Here is a 23907-nt window from a genome sequence, read left to right as displayed (position 1 = left end):
CGGAAAAACAATCCGCCTTTTCGGGCTCAGCCCAAGCTCTGTAAATTTGACAAAAAAAAATGAATAAAATGGTGCGGACCGCACCACACAACACGGCGAGTGCAGTTTGTCGACATCACTTGTCGGGTATTAGTTGCTTACCTTAAATAGACTAACGCACGCTAGCTTGTAGTGATGCAAGCGCTGACTGGCCCATCGTATGAGATGAGCGCTCGCTGTTTGGTTTCGGCCCGGTAAAGATAACGGACAGCCTGCCAATGCGGTTACCTGTTGTGACAGTGAACCGGCGATCGCGGGGCGCAATTCGCGTATTCACTGGCGCATTCGATAGACTAATGTGTGCTGGCTTTTTTTAAGGCAGCGGTTAGCGCGTTGGTCTCCCATAACTGAGGTCGCAGCAACAGTAAAATCAGCAACAACAACAAAGAGAGAAACAGGCTTTCTCCACAAAATGACATACTGCCCCTTTAAAGATGTCCTGTTTGTGTTCCAGGACACATTGTGTGTGCAGCCCCTGAGGTGTCGCACTGGAACATGTCAAATGCATTTCCCCTCGTGAAATATGTATATCGCGCGTCACCCACCACTCTTTGAAAATCGACTCGTACAGATCAAAAAGTCCAACCGCTGGGATTTGAATTGGAAGGACCGTTCAGCCTCAGGGGAACCCGAGCACAGCGTTTCCAACGACGCCCCGCTGACGTGCCACGTGCCGCTCGGAATTAGAGAATTCACATCTTCAAACGCATTGGCAACCAAAACCTTTATGATGCACAGGTCCATTTTTAAGAGTTCCTTGTGTCCATCAATCTCTGCTGTCCTGAATGTTGGAGGTGTGGAGACATTGGGAGATGTTTCACCTGTACGACCCTGTTTCCTAAAGATTCATATTCAGCAGCTCTTTCCAAAGTTTGGGGTGTAAGCATGAGGCCGCCCGAGTCACGTTCACCGGCAACATTTCGTTCCGAAGCAGAAGGACTTGTTGTCGGTGGTTAGTCGGTTAAGGATTCTCAAAAATGCGTTGTTTACTTAATGCCAGCACCTTTCCCAAGTTATTATCTCGACTTCATAAACCTTGACAGCGAAGAAAAACATTGCTTAAACATTTATGTTTTAGGAATTCTTCTTTTCTAGACACCTTTCCCCTGTTTCCTCTGAGCTCCCTTTCCTTTCCAATGAAACAAGAGATGACAACATGTGCAACCGGTGAGTGGCAAAGCAGAGAGCAGCACAAGGACTCTCACGGGGAGAAACGAGAAGCTGGAACCAGATAATTGATTTCCTTACTTTGACACTTAATTGCACTTCCTCGCAGCCCCTGACATCAAGCTGTGACCCAATCCACCGATAAACCACCCCTGAAACTGTACATATCTATCCATATGTGTTGGAAATAATGATCGGTTGAGAGACAGAGTGAGCTCAGGAGGAATCAGTCTTCTGTCCCTGCAGGCTGTAAACTACTGATCTCTCGTTATGCGGCTTATGGATTCTCTCTCTCCTCGGTTATTTCTTATAATTAAACGTGTGTGTGCTGTGGTACAGCAGTCGTTAGATCGACCGGGAAGGTTCTTTTGAGACTAATGTGAAACACGGGTCTCGGATCTGTTTGTCTGCCTCAATGTGCTCAATATGCTTCCACTGCCACTGTGGATCTGATGGGGCTGCGCGCAAACGCACACACACACACACACACACACGCACGGGCACACACACGCACGCGTTGAGGGTCTCTGTCCCCCGGCGCAGTGGGTGATAAAAGCTCGGGCGCATTTTGGCGCCGGAGCGGTGTTTTGCGCACGGCAAGGAGCGCACCTTTTTCCAAACCCGGAGGAGCGCACGGCGCGGATGCTGGGAGGGGCGGACCCAACGTGACATCTGGCTCACTAAACACCCACTCCCTCGCCAACTCGCCCGTTTGGCGTATGGACAACTACGACTGTCTCCCCTCCGCCACAAAAGTTGCCAGACGCGCGCGCGCCACGCAGCAGGCGGAGGACTCCCCGGCGCGCCCCGGCCCCGGCCCCGCGCGTCTCCGGATGAGTTGAGCGAGTGAAGAAGAACAAGAAGAACAAGAAGAAGAAGAAGAAGAAAGAGAAAAAGATTTAAAAAAAAGCCTCGAGAGCGCATGGTTCCGTCCCGCGGTGCAAACTTCGGGCTGGTCCACACCGCTCGGCTCGGCCCGGCATGATCGTTCCAAACGTGAGCCTGAGCTGCGAGCGCTGTCCCGGGGGAGGAGGAGCCGGCGGCGGCGGCGGCACCGGCACCGCGGCGACGGACGCGTACGAGGGGGTGTCCGGCAGTCTCCCCGCGCCGTCGCTGAGCCCCACGGGGCACCTGGTGGTGGCCGTGTGCCTCGGCTTCATCGGCACCTTCGGCTTCCTCAGCAACTTGCTGGTGCTCACGCTGTTCTGCCGGTACCGCGCGCTGCGCACGCCCATGAACCTCCTGCTGGTGAGCATCTCGGCGAGCGACCTGCTGGTCAGCGTGCTGGGCACCCCGTTCAGCTTCGCGGCCAGCACGCAGGGGCGGTGGCTGATCGGACGCGCCGGCTGCGTCTGGTACGGGTTCGTCAACGCATGCTTGGGTACGTAGGGTGTTTGGCTTGGTTTCATTCTTTTCCATTTGGCACCGGAGGGGTTGATGAAAAGCACGTCTCAGGACATTTTGATCTAGAATGAAATCTTTTTCCAAATCCCATCTTCCTCCGCCTCATTGTGTCTTATTCACCTCCAACAAGGGAGAAAGAAATGGAACATCGATGCATTTTTTTTATTCTTCTTCACTGCCTGTCAGATTAGATAGTGTCCGTGCAAATTATTGGAAACTGCCTTATTGTCCTCAGGTATTCGACAATGTCAAAGTTTTGTTTTCTCAGTCAACGTGGAGACTTTGACCACGACTGCAGGATTTCCAGTTCTCTTGTTTTCTCTCGGTGGCAGCGAGAATATGAAATAATCCCCTGCCTCTTCACTCAAACCCCATAAAAATCCCATAAACTCAATTAATTCCGCAGTTAATTTCAATTAAAATCCAATTAAGTTGTGGAGCTGCAATGTGCTGCTGCTGCTGCTGCTGCTCGCTCGCTGCTGATTACAGTGTGTTCAAGCTTTGCAAACTGAATTTGCCTTCCAAGGACATGAACGTGTCATCGTCTGGGTTTGGGCGAGATCAACACCAAACATAAGAAAAGAAAGACACGGGAAAGCCTTTCTCCTCCTACTACACATACACCTCCTTCCTGGTTGGTTGAGTCCTGTTGTCAGTTGTGCAGGGACCTGACCTCTGACCTTTTTTCAGGTGAACCACTGTCCAGGGACGAATTCAATTTCACCCCCCCCCCTCGGCTCAGAAAGTGAGGAACGATGGCGAGCCCATGGTCTCGCTGCGCTTGTCGGCGTCCTAACGACTTTTCTTGCACTTTGCACCTCTGAGGGGTTGCGTGTGGTCGAGAGCCATTGTGAGTCGTGAATCGGCCTGCTGACTGGGCTACGGGGCGTCTCGCCCTCGCCACCGTCGCTGCTGCGTTCGAGGTGTTGCTGCTCTTAATGCGCCCACAGAGTCCAGAGAGAACACGGTGTGTCTGAGGAGGTTACTGGTGTCGCCCTGGAATCGGTCGCTTTTCTCCCCCTCCGGAGAGCGGACGCTTGCCGCTCTATCTGCAGTGTGACGGTTCAGTGCGGCGCACTGTGAGACGTGAGGTTCGGTGCAAGGCGTTGTTGCGGTTAAATCTGGTTGGTTTGCTCTTTGGGGACCGGACTCGTTGCGGGAGACTCGCAAGTAACTCTGGAGCTGCGACGGTCAATCGAGTACTCGATGACTGAGTGAATCGGCAACTATTTTGATGAGGTAGTTTTTTAATGCGAACAAAAAAGGGCAGAATTCTATGATTTCCGCTTTTTTAATGGGAACACTTCCTGGTTGAATCGAGGATGAGAATAATGGTTAGTTACAGCCAGAGTTAAATCAGTTGTTTTCTCTATGGACTCTGGACTCGGACTGAAGGTGGAATGAAGTGTTGTGTTGTGTTTCTCTTGAAGCCTTTTCAGTGAAGAGGAATGAGTTTTTTTTCCGATTAAATCCGTTCGCTTTTCTCGTTGGAGACTGGACTTGCAGTAATGTGGTGCTGTAGCCCTCCACTAACTCCTGTTTTTTACCCATTTGGAAAGCGGACTTGCAGAAAGGTCAACTAAGGTTATGTCGCTCCTAAATCTCTTCTCTGTTCGGACCCCGTTCTCCTCCTCTTTGCCGCCATCACAACGGAAGGATTCTGCTTTGATCCCTCCGTAGCGCCGCGTTGCAATGCGGCAAGCCCGGCTCGCATCTCCTCTGCAGTTCGCCCGTGACCCGAGGACTGCTCCGCGGTGCGTGTCCCGGAGCGCCGCGCGGACTGAGCAAGTAACAAGCAATGGCATCAAAATTGTACGTGACCGCATCAAAGACGCTCTGCGGGATTCAGCTCGGAGCTGCTCGGCCGTTGGCTGAGAATTGATTAGATATTGTGAGGCCGGCTTTGAAAAAAAAAGAAAAAAATGCAATAAATAACCTTTCGGTGTCAAGTAATTTCACACTCGGGCTGATATTTGTACGCAACGGACGAAGTATTGTTACAGGTTTGTTACACGCGCCAAGGAGTGATGGAGGTAATAGATTATTTTAGAAACGTCGCCGACTGAATGGAGGAGAGCAATCCCCTCGGTGTAAGAGAGAACTTTGTCGGGTTTGATCGAGGAACGAGTTTGAAGTCTGCAGGCTTCTAACTCACAGTTGTTTAATAAGGAGGGTAGGAGGAGGATAAGGGGCAATTCTTTTCGCAACGCAACTGGCCTCCCACGTGTCCCTTTGTCGATGCAGAAATGCCCGAGTTAAAAGCCTGACGTCCCCCCTTCAATGGCTGGTGAATTAGCTCTGGATTCAAAGGGATCCCAACTGCACTGTGCCACTTCAGTCCAGACCTCCTTGATCAAAAACTGGAATCACAGAATTCTTACTAGACACCTCCGCCAAGACCCAACGGTTGCCATGGTCCCACAGCGCCGAGGGCTCTTGTGAACGCCCCAAAGATCCCTTCCTTCCTTCCTTCCTTCCTTCCTTCCTTCCTTCCTTCCTTCCTTGTGCGTCTCCCTTGTGATCCCTGGTGTGTGGTTCATCAGGTAGTTCCTGTTCGATTTTGCATTCACTTCCTGTTGTCCTGTGTCTCGTTATTTGGTCACTGTACCTTTTCCCTGTGTTTTCCCGCCCTCGTCTCACCTGTGCCCAGTAATCTCTATCGCCCTCTCGTGTTAATAGTCTCTGTGCTTACCTTTGCTCTCGCCGGTTCGTCTCTTTCATTCTGTTCTTCCGTTCAGCACTGCGCTTGTTCTTCCTGGTGTTTCCCGTCCACGTTCCTGAGTTCTCGTCTGTGTCTTGAGGCCTGGGTTTGAGTTTTGGCTCGCAGGAGTTGGAATTTGTCAGTTGTTTTGGTGACATAGGTTATTAAACACATCTTCTGCCCTTATCTGCATTTGGGTCCTGCTCCGTAATACTTGAAAACTGCCCCCTTATGAAACGACATTTAAAACTTGCTAGATCCGAAATTGTATTCGTATCTGCGCAAAATCGCACACACTCATCGATTTTTAATCAAGAACCATGAATTATTCCCTGGAAATAATAAAAAATCCCTGCATCCAGGCCAAAATGACTGCGTTCTTTCTTGGCCCGTGTCCCGCCCTTCTACCAATTTGCTCGGTCAAAAATGCGCTCAGTAGTATTTGAGGTGGAACCCGCTCTTTGTGGCAATTCACTAATGAGCCATCGTGTGGCCGGCTGCAGTTACCCCCGACGACGGCAGAGCCGCTCCACCGCGCCAGTCAGGAGGCTCGTAATCAAGCCCGCGCCGGGTCACGCTGGCCTCGATGAGATCTTGTTCGTGAAGGTCACGGAGTCAGAGGGCACGTTTTTCCGTTTCAACGTTGGTCTCTCTCTCTCTCTCTCTCTCTCTCTCTCTCTCCCTCTCTCTCTCTCTCTCTCTCTCTCGTCCTCTCGTCCTCTCCACAATCAGCAACGTTGAGGGCAACAGTTGCAGGATTTGGGAAAGCGATGCGAAGGACAATTGTGGTGACATTTTATCAATCCATTGAGAAATCAAGGAACAAAATAATCCTTACCTGCAGCCATATCTTCTATTATCAAAAAAAACCAACAGCCTGGTTATGCTTGGACACGGCCACGATATCACCTCTCTCCAGCGGAGATCGAGCCACAGAAAAATCAGGTTTCACCAATCCCCCTTAAGAAACGATTACGGAAGCCCGCTTTCTTTTAATCTGACTTTGAAGAAATCCGTTTACTTGACAAAGCCACGGGGGGGAAGAGAGACTGAGAGTAACGGAGAGAGGGACAAAAGCAGAGGCAGCGCGAGAAGGGCGAGAGGGTAATACAGACGGAGAAAGACCAGGAGGAACACTGGGTCATTCAGCTCTATTCCACAACGCTCCGGAACCGGGCCTCAGGTGGAAAAAACCCATTAAATTTGCGCCCCGGAGAATGTGATGGTCCATGTTTGAATCAAAGTCCCTCGGTTGGGGAAATGATTTGCACCTTGAATCCCAACCGGGCTGCGAGCGGAGACACGTGCAATCATTACAGGGACATGAGAGGTGACACGCGAGGATCAGGCAGCGAGACGAAGAGAAATGCACCGAGGGAAGGACAGGGTTTGTTTAGCCACATGATTACATAACTACCTTTGTAATTTCATATTGTTGCAAGACAACGAGAAACGCAATTATTCTGATCACGGCGGCAATTAGGAGAGAAAACAAAACTCTGAAGCTGCACCAAACAGCATTTTTGATATTAATAATTCGATCAAAAGACCACAGGGTTTCTAGTGTGAAAGATGTTTGCTTTGTTTCGATGAGCATCCGAAGATGCAGTTCTCCCTGTTTAGCCCCTTTGAGCTCGTTGTTTTGTTTTCCCGGGGGTTTTGAAACTCACCCGACGCGACCTCGGGAGAAGTTCAGAAACGCTGCCGGCCCCGTGGAACACTCCGGGGGGGCATTGAAGTATGGACGGGCGAGAAATTGAAACGGAGCCCCACATTCGCTTCCCGACCGGTTCTCATCGGTCACGACTCGACTGCCGGCGGCGAAGGCGAAACGTTGTAAAGACTTTCAAGCGCGAGTTCCACCTCGTCACATCGGTGCAAGAGAAGAAATACTTTTCGCCACTCTTCTTTATCGTCGTTAGTATTATTTTCTGTGACTAAGTAACTGACTGCGGAGTAGGCGATCCGCTTCCTGTTTACACCGGTGCGCACATGCTCAGTGTATGTGAACGGCCACGTGATACACGTTTTCACTTGTGTTAGTGTGCACAGAGAATGATACAGATACGCAGCTAAAACGCCCGTCTGCACGCATGTCGTTCCAGTTGTCCAAACTGGAAATGACAGGGATCTGACTGGGAATCGAAACGTTGTCTAGATTCATGTTTCGTCGTCGCCGCGCGTGCAGACGTTTCCTCTAGTTCCATCAGCGCTGGTTCCAAGCCGCCTACGTGCACAGTGAGAATTCACGTCGCTCCTTCCACGTTTGCTGTTTTTACATTATTATAATGCGGTGTGTTAATCAGGAGTTTGACCCATACGGGTTAGACGACGTGCTTCATGTAACCATAGTGCATCAGCAATGAACGCAGGGAGCTCCCTCTACACACACACACACAATCATTCAAAGACCCTGGCCCTCAACGCTGCACGCCCACGGCCTCCGGCCGCTGTCCCAACAAGACACGCGCCGCGACGAGCCTTCATCATGGAATTGAAGTGCCCTGATGGTCTCTAATCAAAGTCCCCGTTCCCGGCGGACCCGGTGTAAGCGAAGGTAAAGTGCCCCTGGACCAGCACTTCAGCGCCCCAATGTGCTGATTAGCTCTGATTTAAGACTCGGGCGAGTTCATCAATTAGCAATTAACGTGCACGAGACCATTGTGCACGGCTCCTCCTGCAAACGAGAGGTTCTTCGGCGTGACTGTACAGCGCGAGCAGCGCATGACGATCATTTACGAGAGATATTAGGACGTAATGATTTGCCCAGTCACAACGCAGAGCAACAGCTCTGTGGATAGAGAATTACGATGTGTAAAAAACTGAATTCTTCACCAGCGCTGCAATGGACTGTTGATGAATCGATTTATACATACGGAAGAATAAACGGGGCAAGAGGGGGGAAAGGTCTGGAGGGGGAGAGAGTCGGTGAACAAGTGTTTGTGCCCAGAAGATTCAAACCGAAAAGGAAAAAAGAATAAATAGAAATATATATATTTCAGCGATCAAAACAATGTACTTCAAATGCAGCCTGCTCATTATCTGGCAGAGGGGAAGAGAACACGGCAAAAAAACATTGGTTCTCCACTCACTCTCAAGGTTTCTGAAACCTTTTCATTTATGATCAGTATGAAAGCAAATAAATAAATCAAAATGATCCATCTTGATCACAGCGCGTCCACATTTACCCAAATCAAACCGCTATTTGAATAACAACTGTTTGTTTCCGCAGCTGAAAAAAAAAAAAAGGGTTCACAAGTGGAAAACTGTCCTGAGCTGATCCAGATTTAACAATCCGAGGTTCCCGATGCACACCTGGTCTAGACGTAGACTTGTTCACTGATAGGATCAAGATTTCAGAAAGTGTTGAGGTGTTTCAATGTGCCGAAAACCCGTCCCTGTGCTCCCCCTTCCCCAGGCATCGTGTCCCTGATATCCCTGGCCGTTCTGTCCTACGAGCGCTACTGCACCATGGTGGCGCCCACCATCGCCGACGGCAGGGACTACCGCCCCATCCTGGGGGGGATCTGCTTCTCCTGGCTCTACTCGCTGGCCTGGACCGTCCCGCCGCTGCTGGGCTGGAGCAGGTACGGGCCCGAGGGCCCCGGCACCACCTGCTCGGTGGACTGGAGCACGCAGACGGCCAACAACATCTCCTACATCGTCTGCCTGTTCGCCTTCTGCCTGGTGCTGCCGTTCAGCGTCATCCTCTACTCCTACGGCAAACTGCTGCACGCCATCAGACAGGTGTTGTTCTGCCGCCAGTGTGCATGTTATGAGAGAGAGAGAGAGAGAGAGAGAGAGAGAGAGAGTTTGTTTTCAATGGCTGATTTCAGACATGAACTCTGGTAAATGGCCGGAAAAATGGGTCCCGGACATTTGGGTGAGATTTTCCGCGTCGGACACGGAACATTCTGTGGCGTCAGCGTTTCATTTGCAGACATCAACGCGCCGCCCGCTCACTGGAGATTCTGCTGCCGTCTCCTCACAAGGCCTCATGTGAACCTTTTCTGTGAAACCCCCGACTTCAGTTCATGTCTCTTGAGCGCTTTGTCTCATTCGATCGCAGTGAACCGACTTCCATCTGTCCGCCTATGAGCCAGTCGGAGATTCATTTCGAGGCAGAGAAACTGGGCGTTTTCAAGTGATTCCAGATTGTGATTGACGCCGGCAGTGGACGACCCCCACTCTTTGCTCGAGTTGAGTTGACGAGAGGAAAGAATATGAGCTCACACGTTTCAAAGAGTCGGAGCTTGCAAGCTGAGAAATGAAGCCGGCCCACCGGCTGATCTCGACAGCCTCCGATCGGGTTTGACGTTTCGACAACGCCGTGCATCAAAGCTGCCAGCACCAATTTATGCCCCTTGTCTTCTGCTGCTGAGGCCAAACGGTCTGAAGCCACTTCCTCTGCGCAAGGACACGAAGGTTAAGACGCGACCTTACCCTTTGGGTCCAGGTATTGCGGCTGGACTGGTGAAGTGTCTGCTTCTGTCACAGTTTCCCCAAACGTAAGACAAGAGTAAATTCTGTCTTATAGTTTAAGACCTTTTTTTAAAAAACGTCAACGCTGTTCATGTGGACCTGTCGTGGTCGAGCGCAGTTCCGATCAGGTCGAGTGTCGGTGTTTGGGTCCTTCGCAGCGGGTCGTGTGTTTTGCTCTGAGTGACGAGTTCCTTGACTGGCGCGTTGTCTGCGTTGCCGAGGTAACGGCGCAGGGGGGTCCGGAGTCGCAGGGAGACGGGCACCAGATCGGAAGGAGAGAGTGCTCTCGGGTGGGAGCTGGGAGACTTTCAAAGAGCCGCGTGCCGGGGGAAGCTAAAAATAGTGGTTAGGACGCGGGAGTAGCGAGCGGCGCGGCAGAGGTCACGTCTGCAGGCCGGCGTTAATGACGGGTCTATGGACGAGTCTGCGAAAAGCGCTTCATTAAACCTCAAGGCCGCGGCCCTTCGCACCCACTGTGGGCCAATCACAGGAGACAAAAAGGCTTTATGTAGTTGTGCGTGCGCGTGTGTGTGTGTGTGTGTGTGTACGTACAGGTGTGTGTCTGCGCACCCAGGGCTGCAGATGACGCACAGAGCCTTTTCCCTCGGTTTGTGTCAAGGAATGTGGGTGTTCGAATGACCCGAGGGGGAGATCACCTTCTACAGTCCTACAGAAACCACAGCCGCTTATCCCCAATCAAGTTGGAATTCAAATGTGACGCTAAAATCAGATTCACCTGAAACGGGAAATAATGCAAAAAAATTCATGCGCCCCTCGCCGTCTCATCATCAACAGAGTGTCTTGATCTACTAGTGCATTTGCGCACCGCTCCGCAGTGTTGCATTCACACTTTTGTGCATGAAACATTAGAACCAAGCTTCGCTTGTGCGACAATTTCAAAGGGCCGTGCGTCATTCGTGTGATCCGATGAGCGTTCACCTCTTCGTGAACCGAAGGGGTGTACAAACAGGCTTCAGAGAAGAGGGGGACCAAAAAAAAAAGCAGGATATGTTGGATATAACAATACGAATATGATCTTTCACGAAGCCCTGTATCTTTAATATCTCCAACTTGGACTGTGCTCCGGCACAAATATTGCTGCGGCCTCCTCGTGTGGCCGCCTGCATTTGTGTGACATATTACTTCTCTGTTTTCTCTGCGAATCCGTTCCATCCAATTAACTTCCGAGCAAAAAAAGCAAATCAAAGCTTTGTGCGGTTTTGTCATCACATAATGAAATTGGTGGGGGGGGGGGGGGCGAAAACCTAGATTCAGGTTAATAAGCCGTCGTCCTGATTGTCCAACTGGTGGAGTGATGTGGCGCGATGTTGCGGTGGGATGATTGGTGTGTGTGTGTGTGTGTGTGTGTGTGTGTGTGTGTGTGTGTGTGTGTGAATATCTTTGGCGAATTTGTCAATCAGCCGCCATGAAATACACATCTTTGCGTTGAGAAAGGCGGACGAGATGAAATGCTCAAGGTTGGTCGAGACGGGCGCCCGGCGGGGGGGTTTCATTTCTCTCAGCCACCTGCTTACTGTACATACAAAGGCCTGTGTGTCAGTGTGTGTGTGTACTGTTGTCTCTCAGCAGTCGAGGTGTAAAGTTACCTGAGGGGAGGATAATTGCGTGCTTACACAGCATGCACTTTCCTCTCTCGCAGGGCAAACACGCACGCACGCCAACACACACGCTGAGATTAAAATCTTGTGCGTACTGTACTTTTAATGTTGAAATCTGAAGCACTGTGCCAAGAGGGAAAAAAACAACCTGAGGGAGAAATGTCCCCCCTCCACCCCCCGTGTGAGTTTCATTCGTTTTCATTTCTCACAATCTTGCGGTTGTGCATCTTCATATTTCTGTTTGAACAATATGAGTTATTGTTTTTCCACATCACAGATATTAACTCTCGTTTTGCGAGAGGGATTATAACTGGCTCGCATCTTGAACGGCCGCACATCGAGACTGATTTGCCTTTAATCCAACAAACGCACAAGACTCACTTTAGAACTGATTAAACTACATGTCAAAGAACGCGCCTCGTATTTAAAGATGTTAAGATATGTTTACAAAAATGAGGCGATCGATACCACCCTCGTGTCTGTACATTGAATACGAAGCTACAGCGGGCGGGTTGGCTTATCTTACCTTGGTATGAAGACTGGACACGAGTTGGTCCCCTGAGCGAACTGTATACCAGCTCAGTAATTCACAAATGATATCTTGTTTATTTAATCTGCAGATGAAACGCGGCGCAAAAACATCTTTCAGCTACGTTAAGCTCATCACCTGCTGCTCCTATCGCTTCATTCTTTACAGTACAGACCTTTCGTCTAAACCTCAGTTAGAAAATTTTAATATTTCCCCAAAATGTTGTTTGTTGTTTGCAATTATTGCTTCCTATGGCTCCCAATGACCTTTCATGTTCATGTTCTGCTGCGTGTAACGTTCGTATTTTCGATAATTTCCGGAGGGAAAACAAAAATGATTGATATGATACAGCAGACAACACCAGCTCTTGAGTATTTCAAGTGATTTATTACAAGCATACAGCAATGAAAGGCAACTGATTGCAACTAAAATTCTAATAAAATCACATTTTCTGTCGTAGCAAACCAGAGAATAGTCCGTTTACTTACTCAGAGGTTGAGGCCTGCGACTTAACAACTATTTATATTATTGATTAATCCCCTGAATGTTTTGTCTATTTATCACTTTAAAATGTCCGAATAGTGAAAAACGGCCACCAATATTCACCGCCGCTCGCGGAGGTGTACAGTACTCAGGTCTGGTTTTTGGCCGGCGAGTCAACCAGACGCAGTATGATTATCGTATAGAAACACTTCTTTTCCTCTCTCTCTCTCTCTGTCTCCCTCTCTCGTTCTCCCAGGTGAGGAGCTCGGTGGTGGCCCGTCGCCGGGAGCAGCGGGTGCTGGTGATGGTCGTCACCATGGTGGTGTGCTACCTGGTCTGCTGGCTGCCGTACGGGGTCGCCGCCCTGCTCGCGACCTTCGGCTCCCGCGACCTCCTGACCCCGGAGGCGACCATCACGCCGTCGCTGCTGGCCAAGTTCTCCACCGTCATCAACCCGTTCATCTACATCTTCATGAACAAACAGGTGAGGCGTCCGCTGCCGCTGTGGCTTCTCCACGACGTCTTCCATCACCATCCCTCTGCCCTTTCCTTCGTGTATATTCCTTATGGCTTGTCATCCGATGACATGGCAGCTCTCATTGATATGACTGCCACACAAAAGCCGCTTTCAGACATGCACCAAACTCCGTAAAGTTTTCCTGAACTTGTCCGAAGGGGACAGATCCTGGTAAAATATCCGGAAGATGTCCGGGTGAGCTCGTGTGAGAATACACAAAATATCATATTTTTATTATTTATATCATACAGTCGTGCCTCCTGCACTGGACTCGGACAATCGCCCGCTCCAGCGTCCCGAATTTCCCGGACGTTTTCCGGAGCTTAAGACACTTATTTCTTTCCTTGAATTGCAAGGAGGTGCATTAATTATTATTATTTGTGAATTAAACACACTATATTATAGCTGTAAGCAGACACACGTGTGTATTGTCAACGACTAGACCTACACCGACCAGCCCCGAGTTAAGGCTGCTGTGAATTAAAAAATATGATAGTGCATGACAATATAGTAAAATACTGTTAATAAATGAAAAAAATGTGAATATCTTCATACGAGAGGTTATTTTTGTATTTGACAATATCATTATATACTGTAGGTGTATCAAGCCTTTATTAAATGTTTAACAAGGGGTGTGTTAACATAATGACTACAATTAAGTAAAGTAAACCGTGACAGATCAGTTATTAAAAGGCCCATAATCACACCCGTTATTGAAGTTATGTAAGATTCACACCCGGCGGGTGGGGGGTGTCGATGTAGGTACAAGCAGACGTCCACTTCTCCGTCCGCCCGCTCCTCATTTACACCTTCAGACATGACAGACGGACACACAACATTATTATCACGGTGTCTGGGCCGCAACAGCCCCCGCCCCCCCGCCCCCGCCGAGGTTTACGATACACATCACTGTCGTTCAAGGACACGGGGGGGGGGGCGGTAGAGGAAGTAATCTCGTTGATGCCGCTGGTCTCCAGCAGATCGAACTTCAATGTCCTTTGTGCAGCATTTCACCATAAATGAATCACCGCTGCACTCGTTAGTTTAATAACTGTGTGGGGAGAGCTCATGCGTCCTCGCCACTTTGTCATGCAGGAAGCTGTTTCCCCCTTTCAGAGTAAAAGAAAAAAGGCCTTTTGCGCTTTTAAAAGTTTCTATCATCCCTTACTCTTTTTTATTTTCTCAAACAGAAGCAGGCGGAGTCACGTTAAGACAGTGACGGAGGAAAACAGGTCTTGTTATTTGTCAGGTAACGAGAAGTGAATTGGTAAAACAACTCTTTCTTACCTCCTCATTCATTTTTATTCACTTTTTGCCAGAACAGAGAATAAGCAAACGAGACATCGAGACGAACCGGGTGCCCATTATGATTGTCACCACTGGCATGTGATGTATTTATTTTCCAGTGTGACGCGAAGCTCTCGCCTAATTGGCTCTACACTTTCAAACTGAGGTTGCAGGTGCATCCGGTAAGAAAACATGTCCTCATTAATAGAACTTTGGTGCCGGATGAAGAATAAAAGGAAGGAGAGGAGACAGGAACTTGAATAGAAGGACGAGAGAGGTAGAAGGCGAGAGGAGCAAGAGGGCGGGAGAGGAAGGTGAAGTGAGGCCAAGAGGAGACTAATGGTTGGAAAGGGAAAGGAAAGACGAAGAAAAAACAAAGATGGAAGGATGGATAACAGAAGCGGGGAAGAGGATAAGGACTTGATTGGATGGAATGGAAAACAGAAATATACTTAAGGTGGTAATGAATGGAAGGACGCGAGGACGAAAGACAGGTCGGGGGGGGGGGGGGGTAGTTATTAATCTCCAAAATATAACGAAGCGCTTTGATTCTGATTCGCATGTGATGTCACTATCAGGGCGACCTTTCTCCCGCACGTTCCCCTCTCTTTTATCGTTGTCCTCCGTCTCTTTTCATCTGCTCCTACCTCCGTCCGTCTCTCGGGGGCTTTCTGTTACTTTTATCCCCCCCCCCCCCCCCCCCCCCCCCCCCCCCCCCCCCCCCCCCTCTCCTCCTCCTCCTCCCCCTCCCCCTCCGTGTCACTTTTGAGCTTGTGAGACATTTGAAATCTCTTTGATGACTCGACTCGCGTTACCACGGCGCTCGGAGGAAGTTTTTTCAGTGTGTGTGTGTGTGTGTGTGTGTGTGTGTGTGTGTGTGTGTGCTTGTCGATGAAACGGCGCGTGGAGGCCGCGCTGTGTGGCGCTTTCAGTCTTCAGTTCCTCCCAGCCCATAACTATGGCAGCAGTGTGTTGAGGCGAGTTGAAGACTTCAAGCGCTGTGCAGATTCCTGCCCCGGACCCCCGAGCCGCCCCTCTTTGAGCCACGACGCCCTCTTCATCAGTCGTTGGCGCTCTGCCGCCCGGCGGCGTGCGTTTCAAGCCAGGTCGGCTCCGTCCATTAGAAAGAGACGGACGAACGCGACCCGGTTTGAAATGTCGCGTCGCCGTCAAACGTTGCGATATTTCCGAGGGTGTTTGACAGTAGAGTGACTTTACTTGGGGGAAATGTGCGACGTGCACAGTAAATGAAACTGTCTACGCAGGCGTACGTCCCACCGCGAAGGAAAACTTCTGGCTCGTGACATCTTGAAAGTGTTCATCCATCGTCCTCTTCCACCAACAGGGAGCTGGCTCTTGAACCGGCCCCATGCGGGGGCTGTTTGAACGTTGGGTCCGTCCCCAGAGCCCGTCTGATTGGTCACCTGAAAAGGAATTTGTCCTGCTGGCGCAGATATAAAGAGTGACAAGTGTGTTCCTTTATTTTATTTCATCAAAGAGGCGACAATGTCCGGTTATTTGATGCAGAAATGGCAGAAAATAGAGGGAACTTTCCCAAGCCATTTATCGATGATGGAGGATTAAAATCCTGGTATGAAACATTAATTATCGAGCGATAGAGAAGGTGTCGACGTGCTACGAGTGTGCTGCACCCCGTATGAAAAATCGAGAGGCGGCATGAGGCTGAAACTTCGTCTACAGCAGCAATTGTGATTTTTTTTTTTCCTCCCTGCAGCCTTTGCTACATCTTCTCTGTTCCAATGTGCAATCGTTTCCCCTTCGGCCCAAAGACTTTTTTTTTTTCTTCCTAAAAAGAATTTCTAGATTGAAATATGCATAATGTATGTACGCGTTATCTGTCGCCCCTCACAGACACTCAGGCGAGGACTCGGTCTTAACATCCAATCTGATGAGAGAGCCGATCCCTCATGACGTCAGTTCCTCCTCTCACCTCAGACATCCCTTTCTCCTTCACACCTCCCCCCCCCCACTTTGCGCATCCCCCCGCTCCGTTGGGGGGGGGGGGGGGGGGTTTGGCTTTTTAAAAAACAAAACAACCAACAGCTTTGTTTTTTCCCCCGGAGCACAAGCTCCTCCACCAGATTAGAACATTGGGATTTGAGGACGACAGAAGATGTTCGAAACTGGGAGCCAATTATTATTAATTCTTTTTTTTTTTTTTCAAAAGCCGCACGACCTCCTCGGGGGTTGACGGGATTAATTAATTGGTTCACGTGTGATGAATCGTCAGGCGGCCGCTTGAGCATCTGAGGAAAAAAAGCACCGCAAACGGCTCTCATTTGTCAAATCCCCCCCCCCCCCCCCCCCCCCCCCCCCAACCCAACCCAACCCAACCCGCTCTGAGGAAAGAGCTCCCTGCGATGATGTAATAAGACGCACCGAGGGGGGGAGCGCTTCACGCGAGCACGCCTCGTTTGATCTGCGACGCCCTGGGGAAATGTAGTAGACTTTACGTATACGTGTGGAACCGGAGAGTATACTAAGTACACTACGTTTATCCAGGGGAGCGCGCTGCCTGCTGGAGGAGGGGAAACTGAACTGCACCACCCAGCTGGATCCGGACGATATCTGCCATCTGGCACTGATATGTTTTAACGCAGTTCCAGTTTTGATGCGAAGTGCGTGTGTGTGTGTGTGTGTGTGTGTGTGTGTGTGTGTGCAGTTCTACAGGTGTTTCAGGGCATTGCTGAACTGCTCCGTCCCCGAGCGAGGCTCCAGCGCCAAGACGTTCTCGCGGGTGACCAAGACGCCCCGCACCGTCCGCCCGGACAGGGGGCCCCCCGTGTCCGCCCGGGCCCCCTCCTCGGCACTGCCCTCGCCCAACTCCGCGCGCGGGTCCTCGCAGGGAGCCGACCACGTGGAACAGTCAAATCGAGACTCCTCCCCCGCCGCCGCCGCCGCCGCCGCCGGCGGCCCCAGACCCCAACTGATCCTGGTGGCTCGCTACAGGCAATGAGAGGGCGGGACACGGAAGCACGACAGGGGGCCGACCTCTTGGAGCGGCGAGCGGCGGGCTGAGGGGCACGGGGCTCCAATTAGGAAAACAAATGGCGAGCGCGAAAATGAGCTCAGTGGGAGACGTGAAATGCGTTTTTAATCCCCGAAACAGGTTGTTGTTGCTCTGTGCAGTCGACGCACACACACACACACACACACACACACACACACAACGTGCCAGTCATCCTGCTTACCAGAGGGATCACATGAAGACCGGGGCTAAACATGCTGTAACGCGTCACGTTAAGAAGATTAGACTCCGACTGCCGTCAGAAGGTGTTTTACTCGCATGAATTTTGACATCCATCGCCACATTGGCGCCAAAGTTGCGTTGGAAGCTCGCTGACAGTGACCCCCCCCCCCCCCCCCCCCCCCCCCCCCGCCTGAGGCCTTGAGAGATCTATCTAATAGTGAAAATTGACTGTGTGTACTTTCTTCTTGGTGCAGTGAAAAGAGTGTTGGAGTTGAATCCATTGCAAAAGCGGGGTCGGGGCGTCGGCCACACAGGGGGGGCCGACAACCGAACACGACGTCCGCTGTTTCGGGGACAAATAAAATTCAAAGAGACAGATGATCGCTTTTGCCAAAACGCTTGAAAGGTACCGGAGGTCGCGTCGAGGGCGCCGACGAGTCATCACTCGTGCCGGCAAACGCTGGAAGAGGGCGGAAAAACAAGCAATCACCGCTGGGGTCCACGCGTCCCAGTGTCGCTTTTGGAAAACGCAAGTGTCGTTCGGAATTCAATCAAAAAAATCCAACTTTTATTCGTGGATTTGTTTTAGGTTTTGTCGATTGAACGTCGCCGCGCGCAGGGACGTAGATCGTCAGCGGGCGAGAGCGGCGGAATCAGCCATTGTTTTTCCGTCAAGCCGGCGTCAGCGCGTTCAGCGGCGGACATGGGAATAAGCACGATCGCACTTTATTGATGGAATTTTTCGCTTTGGCTCTGCCCCAGTAATTCAAATCACAAAATGTATTTTTTATTTTTTTTTGTTGAAATCCTTATAAATGGGTCAAGCGGGTTTTTTTCTCTCTCTCAAATATATATTCATGAGGCATATCTTTGTTACACGACTATAATAACGTTTCTTTGGTAATCGCAGGAAATTATTCATTCATATATTATTTTTTCTTCTTCGGAGGAGGAGATTTTGTGAACTGTTTTTATTTTTGGTAAACGGGGCAATGAGATGTTTTGTGCAGCTGCTGTAAGTCGGATTATTCTCTCTCTAAGGCACTTTTCCCCCCCTGACCCTGTTTCCATGCCTGACGCGCGAGGATTCGCTTTCAGAGCATTACAGACTTTTTGCCGAACAATTTTAATGCAATTTGGAACCGAGAATCATCTTTTGCCTTTCACGTATTTACTGCTCTTCGAGCCCGCCCTCGTCGACGCCGGCACCGTTGCGAAAGGCCGCAGAAAAAAGGGATATTCCGCCGCGTTGTTGAGGGACACGCGTGAAGAGATTTCACTGTTTCCGAGTATGTCGGAACTGTTCTGCAGCGGCTGCTTCTCCTTGTTCGGTGGAAAAAAGTGACGTTCTGTTGTCTCCTACTGTATCTGCCTTTGCTTATGTAACATCAATTAAATCTTCATGTCACAAAAGCACATCTGGCGGCCGCTGTATTATTCCAGTGTGTGTGCTCCGCTGTGGTCACTTTCTCTCATTCCCTCTCCTCCTATAGTCAAATTCGCGTGTGTTGATTAATCCATGAATTAATAACTCGCGCATTATTTGCCACGAGGGAAGCCGCTTAACGTTCTAAACTGCAGCCCTTGGTCTCGGTGAGATACTAAACGCCATTTGGAGCGTTTGAGCGTTGAGTCTTTACAAGCGACTGCCGCAAATGAATAATGAGCTGATGGCTACAAACACACACACACACACACACACTTGTTTGGATGCACATCTGCGCAGCGGCTCAGATGGAACTTTCAGAGTTCGTGCAGGAGTATTAATTAGGATTATCTCTTTTGGGGCGGTGTTGTAAAGTCCCGTAGTCGGAAAGTTTTCTCAAAAGCAGCTTTTGCAGCGGAATAAAGTTTAGAGAAAATCTCCTCATCCAGGCGTTTGAGATACAGGTTGTTTTCGTGTCAGACATCATTAAGGGCCTGTCGGGCGTCATGCACACATGTTCAGAATTGGGGCTTGTGGCACATTTCAATTTGCGATTCATATCCGGTGGCGATGACTAATTCCAAGGGCGGTTTTTAGCATATTTTTTTAATATTTAGTTCATCTCCGTCTCGACAGTCGGAGCAGAATTTCCTGCGCACATTAGGATTCTCACTGTACCGGGAACGTGTCCCTGCCTGAATTTGATCGTCCAATATGGTCAGTTCCCCTTTGACGGCGCGTGAATTTACCGCGACAGTCGAGTCGGGGTTGACTTCCCGCAGCATCCACGTCGCCACTGCATATGTATCTCAATGTGTGCACGCGCATAATGATGTACTTTGCGCATTGACACCGACACCGTGTTCTTATCACTATCAACTATCAGTTCCAGACATCTGGACAACTAACTGCTGTGCCCTTTTTTTTTATTTATCTTATTGCTCAATAAATCTTTGCTGCTGTGATGGAATGTCAGGACACAGTTTTCACATTTTTATTCAAATAACACCGAGCAGTTGCAGGCAACAGAAGTTATGAAAAAAAACTAAAAAAAAAACTGGAGTAGCGTCTGCTCAGGCTCCAAAATGGTTTTGTAACGTTTTTGCATTTCGAGTGCCGATGATCCGTTCTTCTTTAATTAACTCGTGCTTTTGGCGCCGCAATGAAGCAGTTCTACTCGAAACGAGAGATTCTTATGTTACGGGTTGGAATAAATTGAAAAGGGGAAAGTAGCCAGTCAAATTTGATCTGACAGCACTGAGCGCAAAATGAATTCCTGTAATCGGGTTTCTGAGTGTCATACGTACCCTGCAGAGAGGCTGCGTTAATGCTGTGTGTGTGTGTGTGTGTGTGTGTGTGTGTGTGTGTGTGTGTGTGTGTGTCCTTGCTTATTTACAGGTTTGTGTGTTATTGAAGCAAAGTTTCATCCAAGTTCACGGCAGCGTAATTATCCACGTGGGTTTGCGGTGTACTGTGGAAGTAGCAGCGACCAGGAGGGCCTCTGGTTTTCATGACACAAAACCAAAAGATCGATTCCCACCACTTGTATTTTGACGGTCTTATATTAACTCTCACCTCGGCTGCATGTTGCACTTGCACACTGAGACGGCAAACGTGAAACCAAGGATAAGTTGCACTTTGGCGGGTGGCTGTTGAAAATAAGTACATGTGGATCTACTGAAACCTAAATGAAACCAACCCTGCGTTTGATTAATGCTACGGGCTGCGCTGGTGGGTGAGTGTTGCCAAGACAATGTAATATAGATTGCCAAGTGTCGACCCAACACAAATGCAAAAGCCACAACACGTGGAAGTGAGAGACAACGGATGTTGTCATGGTGACATTCACAAATGAGCAATGTTGTTGATATTCATATACTCTGCCATCTAATATTAGGCTACGATGAAGCTAGCTGTGCATAAACATCAGTTTCCCAAATGTCACCAACATTTTCCCATTGTTTAATAATGAGACTCCCCAAACCCAAATAGCAAAGTTTTTAATTAATAATTAAATGATAAGGGGTAACGCATTCCCCACACACAGTCAACATAATGGCACTGTTGGCAAAGTGATGAAGGAGCACAGACGGATCTGATTTTATCTGTGCTCCCACATAATCGATTTTTCAAATCAGACCGACTGGTCTTTTGCTCCCTGGAATGATAATTTTCCCCACAGCGATAACAACTAACAGAAGATAAACACCGGTCCACACAAACACTAAAGATGAGTCAGAGAAGATGAACGAGCCAATCCCCAGCATCCTTTACTCTGAAAACACTAAGCAGAGTGGGAAACTAAAGTGAAACACTTCCATTATTATCAATTGATTGTGTCACATGTCCTTGGCGTGTTCCCCCCTCTGGCTACGTCGTCATTGGATTGGGAGGGAAACGTCGTCACGTCACTTCGCCATCTCGCCAACTGGTCCAAATCCAATCCCGCTGTGGGAGCGTGCATCTCCACGGTGAAGATCTTCGGCAGTTCAGTGGTTTTCTTTTCTCTTTCCTTGTTTCAATGCACGCGAGTCAAAAACCAAGAAAGATCTTTCAGGACATGAGGAGTATTGAGTCATTTTGCAGTTTTATAACCTCTATAAAAACCACTATTAGGTTATACCGTTTAATTTTGATTTAATTAAATATTTACCGGAAAAGGACTCGTGACTTTAGGGGTATTTTCAGGGGTATGGTTTTTTTCATCTGACAATAGATAAAAGAGAAACTTCAGAAGGAACTTGAAGAAAGGGGGCGCGACTGAAAGAACCATTTTAAATCTGTGTTGACGGAATCGTCCCTTTGCCCCTTTTGCTACCATGTGGTATATTCCAGAAACTATTCAAACTTAGTGTTTAAACTGTGGCAGGATTTAGATGTTGGACCAGGACCCCCCCACCGGAGCCCTTGACACCTTGACCCCCTGATAAGCGAGTTAGTTTTTTTGTATGTTGCCTGACAACATGGTTGATTGCGTAGACATGAGGTTCAGGAAAATCTAGAAGTAGCGTGATGCTGCTACCATCCACATGGCAGCCTCTCCAGAAAAGCCCAAACTTGTCCCGGTTGCACCTGCTCGACGACCTCAAATGAATGTATATTCCGAAATGTGCATCTTTATTAAGTCAGCCCGTGTAAAATCATCACGTAGTTTGATGGGTTTTAGGGCCTCAGCTCTCATTTGAAAGAATAAAAGCACAAGACGAGGAGTTTAGAGACTCAATCTGGACAAATTGGAGAAGTGCACTATAGTCATGGCTGAACACATGAGGCAGGAATCTGAACACAATGTCCCCGTGGGCAGGTCACAGCGTGATGCAACGCCTCTTGTAGCAGTTCATCTTGAATATCGAAAACAATCACAGTAGCCCTCTCCTGGAGCTTTCAATCAATTTGCGGCCGCGGGCCACAAATACCTTCATCTTAACAGTACATCAAAAATTCCCTAACCTGTAATTTACAGATGTGCAGCGCGGACAGACGGGAACTTTCACAGTGGCTGCTATTGTAATTCCGTAATGGCAAAAATTCCGATCTCGCAGGGGGCTTTGACATTTTAAAATTACAAAGCCATCGGCCTGCACACTTCTTACACAAGGACAGAGACCTTCAACAATGACCCACGCTAGGAAACAGCTCCAGTGCCGGGATGTGCGAGTGTCTGTCCACTTGTTACCTCGAAATGTGTTGAGTACTTGGAATTTTCCAGTGATGTGTTGTACAATCCCCTGCAAGGACACGAGTGCATTTTGAGGCTACAGACAAAACTATATGTTTCAGCATCTTCCTAAAACAAAGAGCTGCATGAAGCTGAAAGCTTGTGGAATCTAAAAAAAATGTTTGACTTAACTTTCTGTGATAATTGTGTGGTGTTAATAAACACAACTCCACCAGAATACTGATCAAATGAGCTTTCGATAGCTACTGATGGCGAATCAATCACAATGCCACTGCTTGTTCAGACAGGTGGAGTTAAAATTGATGGTATACATTGTTAGGGTAGATGATTGATTTATTTCCCATGAGTATAGTAGCTTTCGATAGGGAAGTAGGTGTTAAAAATCTGCCACAAGTGATAAATGGGGCTGTTAATGGAAAATATATAAATTGGAATATATCTCAAAAACAAATTATGAAATGTAAATACATAGTGCACATGTCAGAGCCACATTTCCACTATGGGAATTTCTTTCCATTCACTGAAGTCTGCAATAAAAGTTTTAATGCTTTAAGATGGTATTGTTAGCATTTTTAAAAAAGTATGTAAACAACAGGGGACCCATTATTGAGCCTTGGGGGACACCTTTATCAACGCTAAGCTTTTGTTGTGGGCGGAAAACAAATATAGACTTCAATTACTATTGCTTATTTTACCTCAGCTAAGGATGTTATGTTTTAAACAAGTAAGAACGAGCGGTTAACATTGCATCAAATATTAGTAAATCGTTTTGTCGCAATCTGAGCATTTCTGTACAATATTAATCTGAGTCACATCATATTGTCTGACGGACGAGTGGTGAATTTTTTTTCAAAAATGGCCCGGCCAATGGATTTTCGGCATCCATTAATGTAAAGTTCTGATAAGCTAATTTGTAGACATATATATATACACAGAATTTGCTCCTAAATGTCTGACACTGGTTTCATTTTGCTCACTAAAGCTCTAAATCATCCTTTGACGCTCTCGGACTGACGACCACGTGGCCCCTTAGGTGAGAATGACTTTATTTTTCTTAACTTAAAGGTGATGAGTGTTTGTTTTTTTTAAAGCCTCGTGTCTTCGCTGTAGTGGCCATGTGCTGCTCGTCCGCAGTCACAGCTGTGAGCTCGCGCACTTGGAGCGCAAACGCACGTGATGCACGTCGAGTCGCTCTTGGTGTCGTCCCTCCCTTAAATGTCAATGGGCACCGTTGGGTAACGAGGATACTCATCACATTAAAATTACTCTCAAACAGTTGGACAACAAAAGACACAAACTCTGCTCTACACACGTGCGACCTGAGTACGGAGCCGCGTGACCCTCGGTCATTGTCCTGCCATCC

At 48.7% G+C, this 23907-nt stretch overlaps 1 protein-coding gene across 2 annotated transcripts; it reads left to right on the top strand.

Moving 5' to 3' along the window:
• The first annotated feature begins 1711 nt into the window (after window positions 1-1711).
• tmtopsb (teleost multiple tissue opsin b) lies at window positions 1712-23580 on the top strand. Of its 2 annotated transcripts, none has more exons than XM_035619729.2 (4): window positions 1712-2587; window positions 8730-9058; window positions 12681-12908; window positions 23527-23580. In XM_035619729.2, the coding sequence occupies exons 1-4, from the start codon at window positions 2188-2190 to the stop codon at window positions 23530-23532; spliced, it is 963 nt and encodes a 320-aa protein (XP_035475622.1). In that variant the 5' UTR covers window positions 1712-2187; the 3' UTR covers window positions 23533-23580. The 2 variants fall into 2 exon arrangements, with proteins under 2 accessions (XP_035475622.1, XP_035475621.2); XM_035619728.2 differs by lacking the exon at window positions 23527-23580 and adding an exon at window positions 16912-19122 and having other exon boundaries at window positions 1713-2587.
• The last annotated feature ends 327 nt before the right edge of the window (window positions 23581-23907 follow it).

This window comes from Scophthalmus maximus, chromosome 21, assembly GCF_022379125.1.
Source record: "Scophthalmus maximus strain ysfricsl-2021 chromosome 21, ASM2237912v1, whole genome shotgun sequence".
NCBI classification, from domain to species: Eukaryota; Metazoa; Chordata; class Actinopteri; order Pleuronectiformes; family Scophthalmidae; genus Scophthalmus; species Scophthalmus maximus.
The sequence above is the reverse complement of the archived record's forward strand: the minus strand, read 5'-3'. Positions and strand labels throughout refer to the sequence as shown.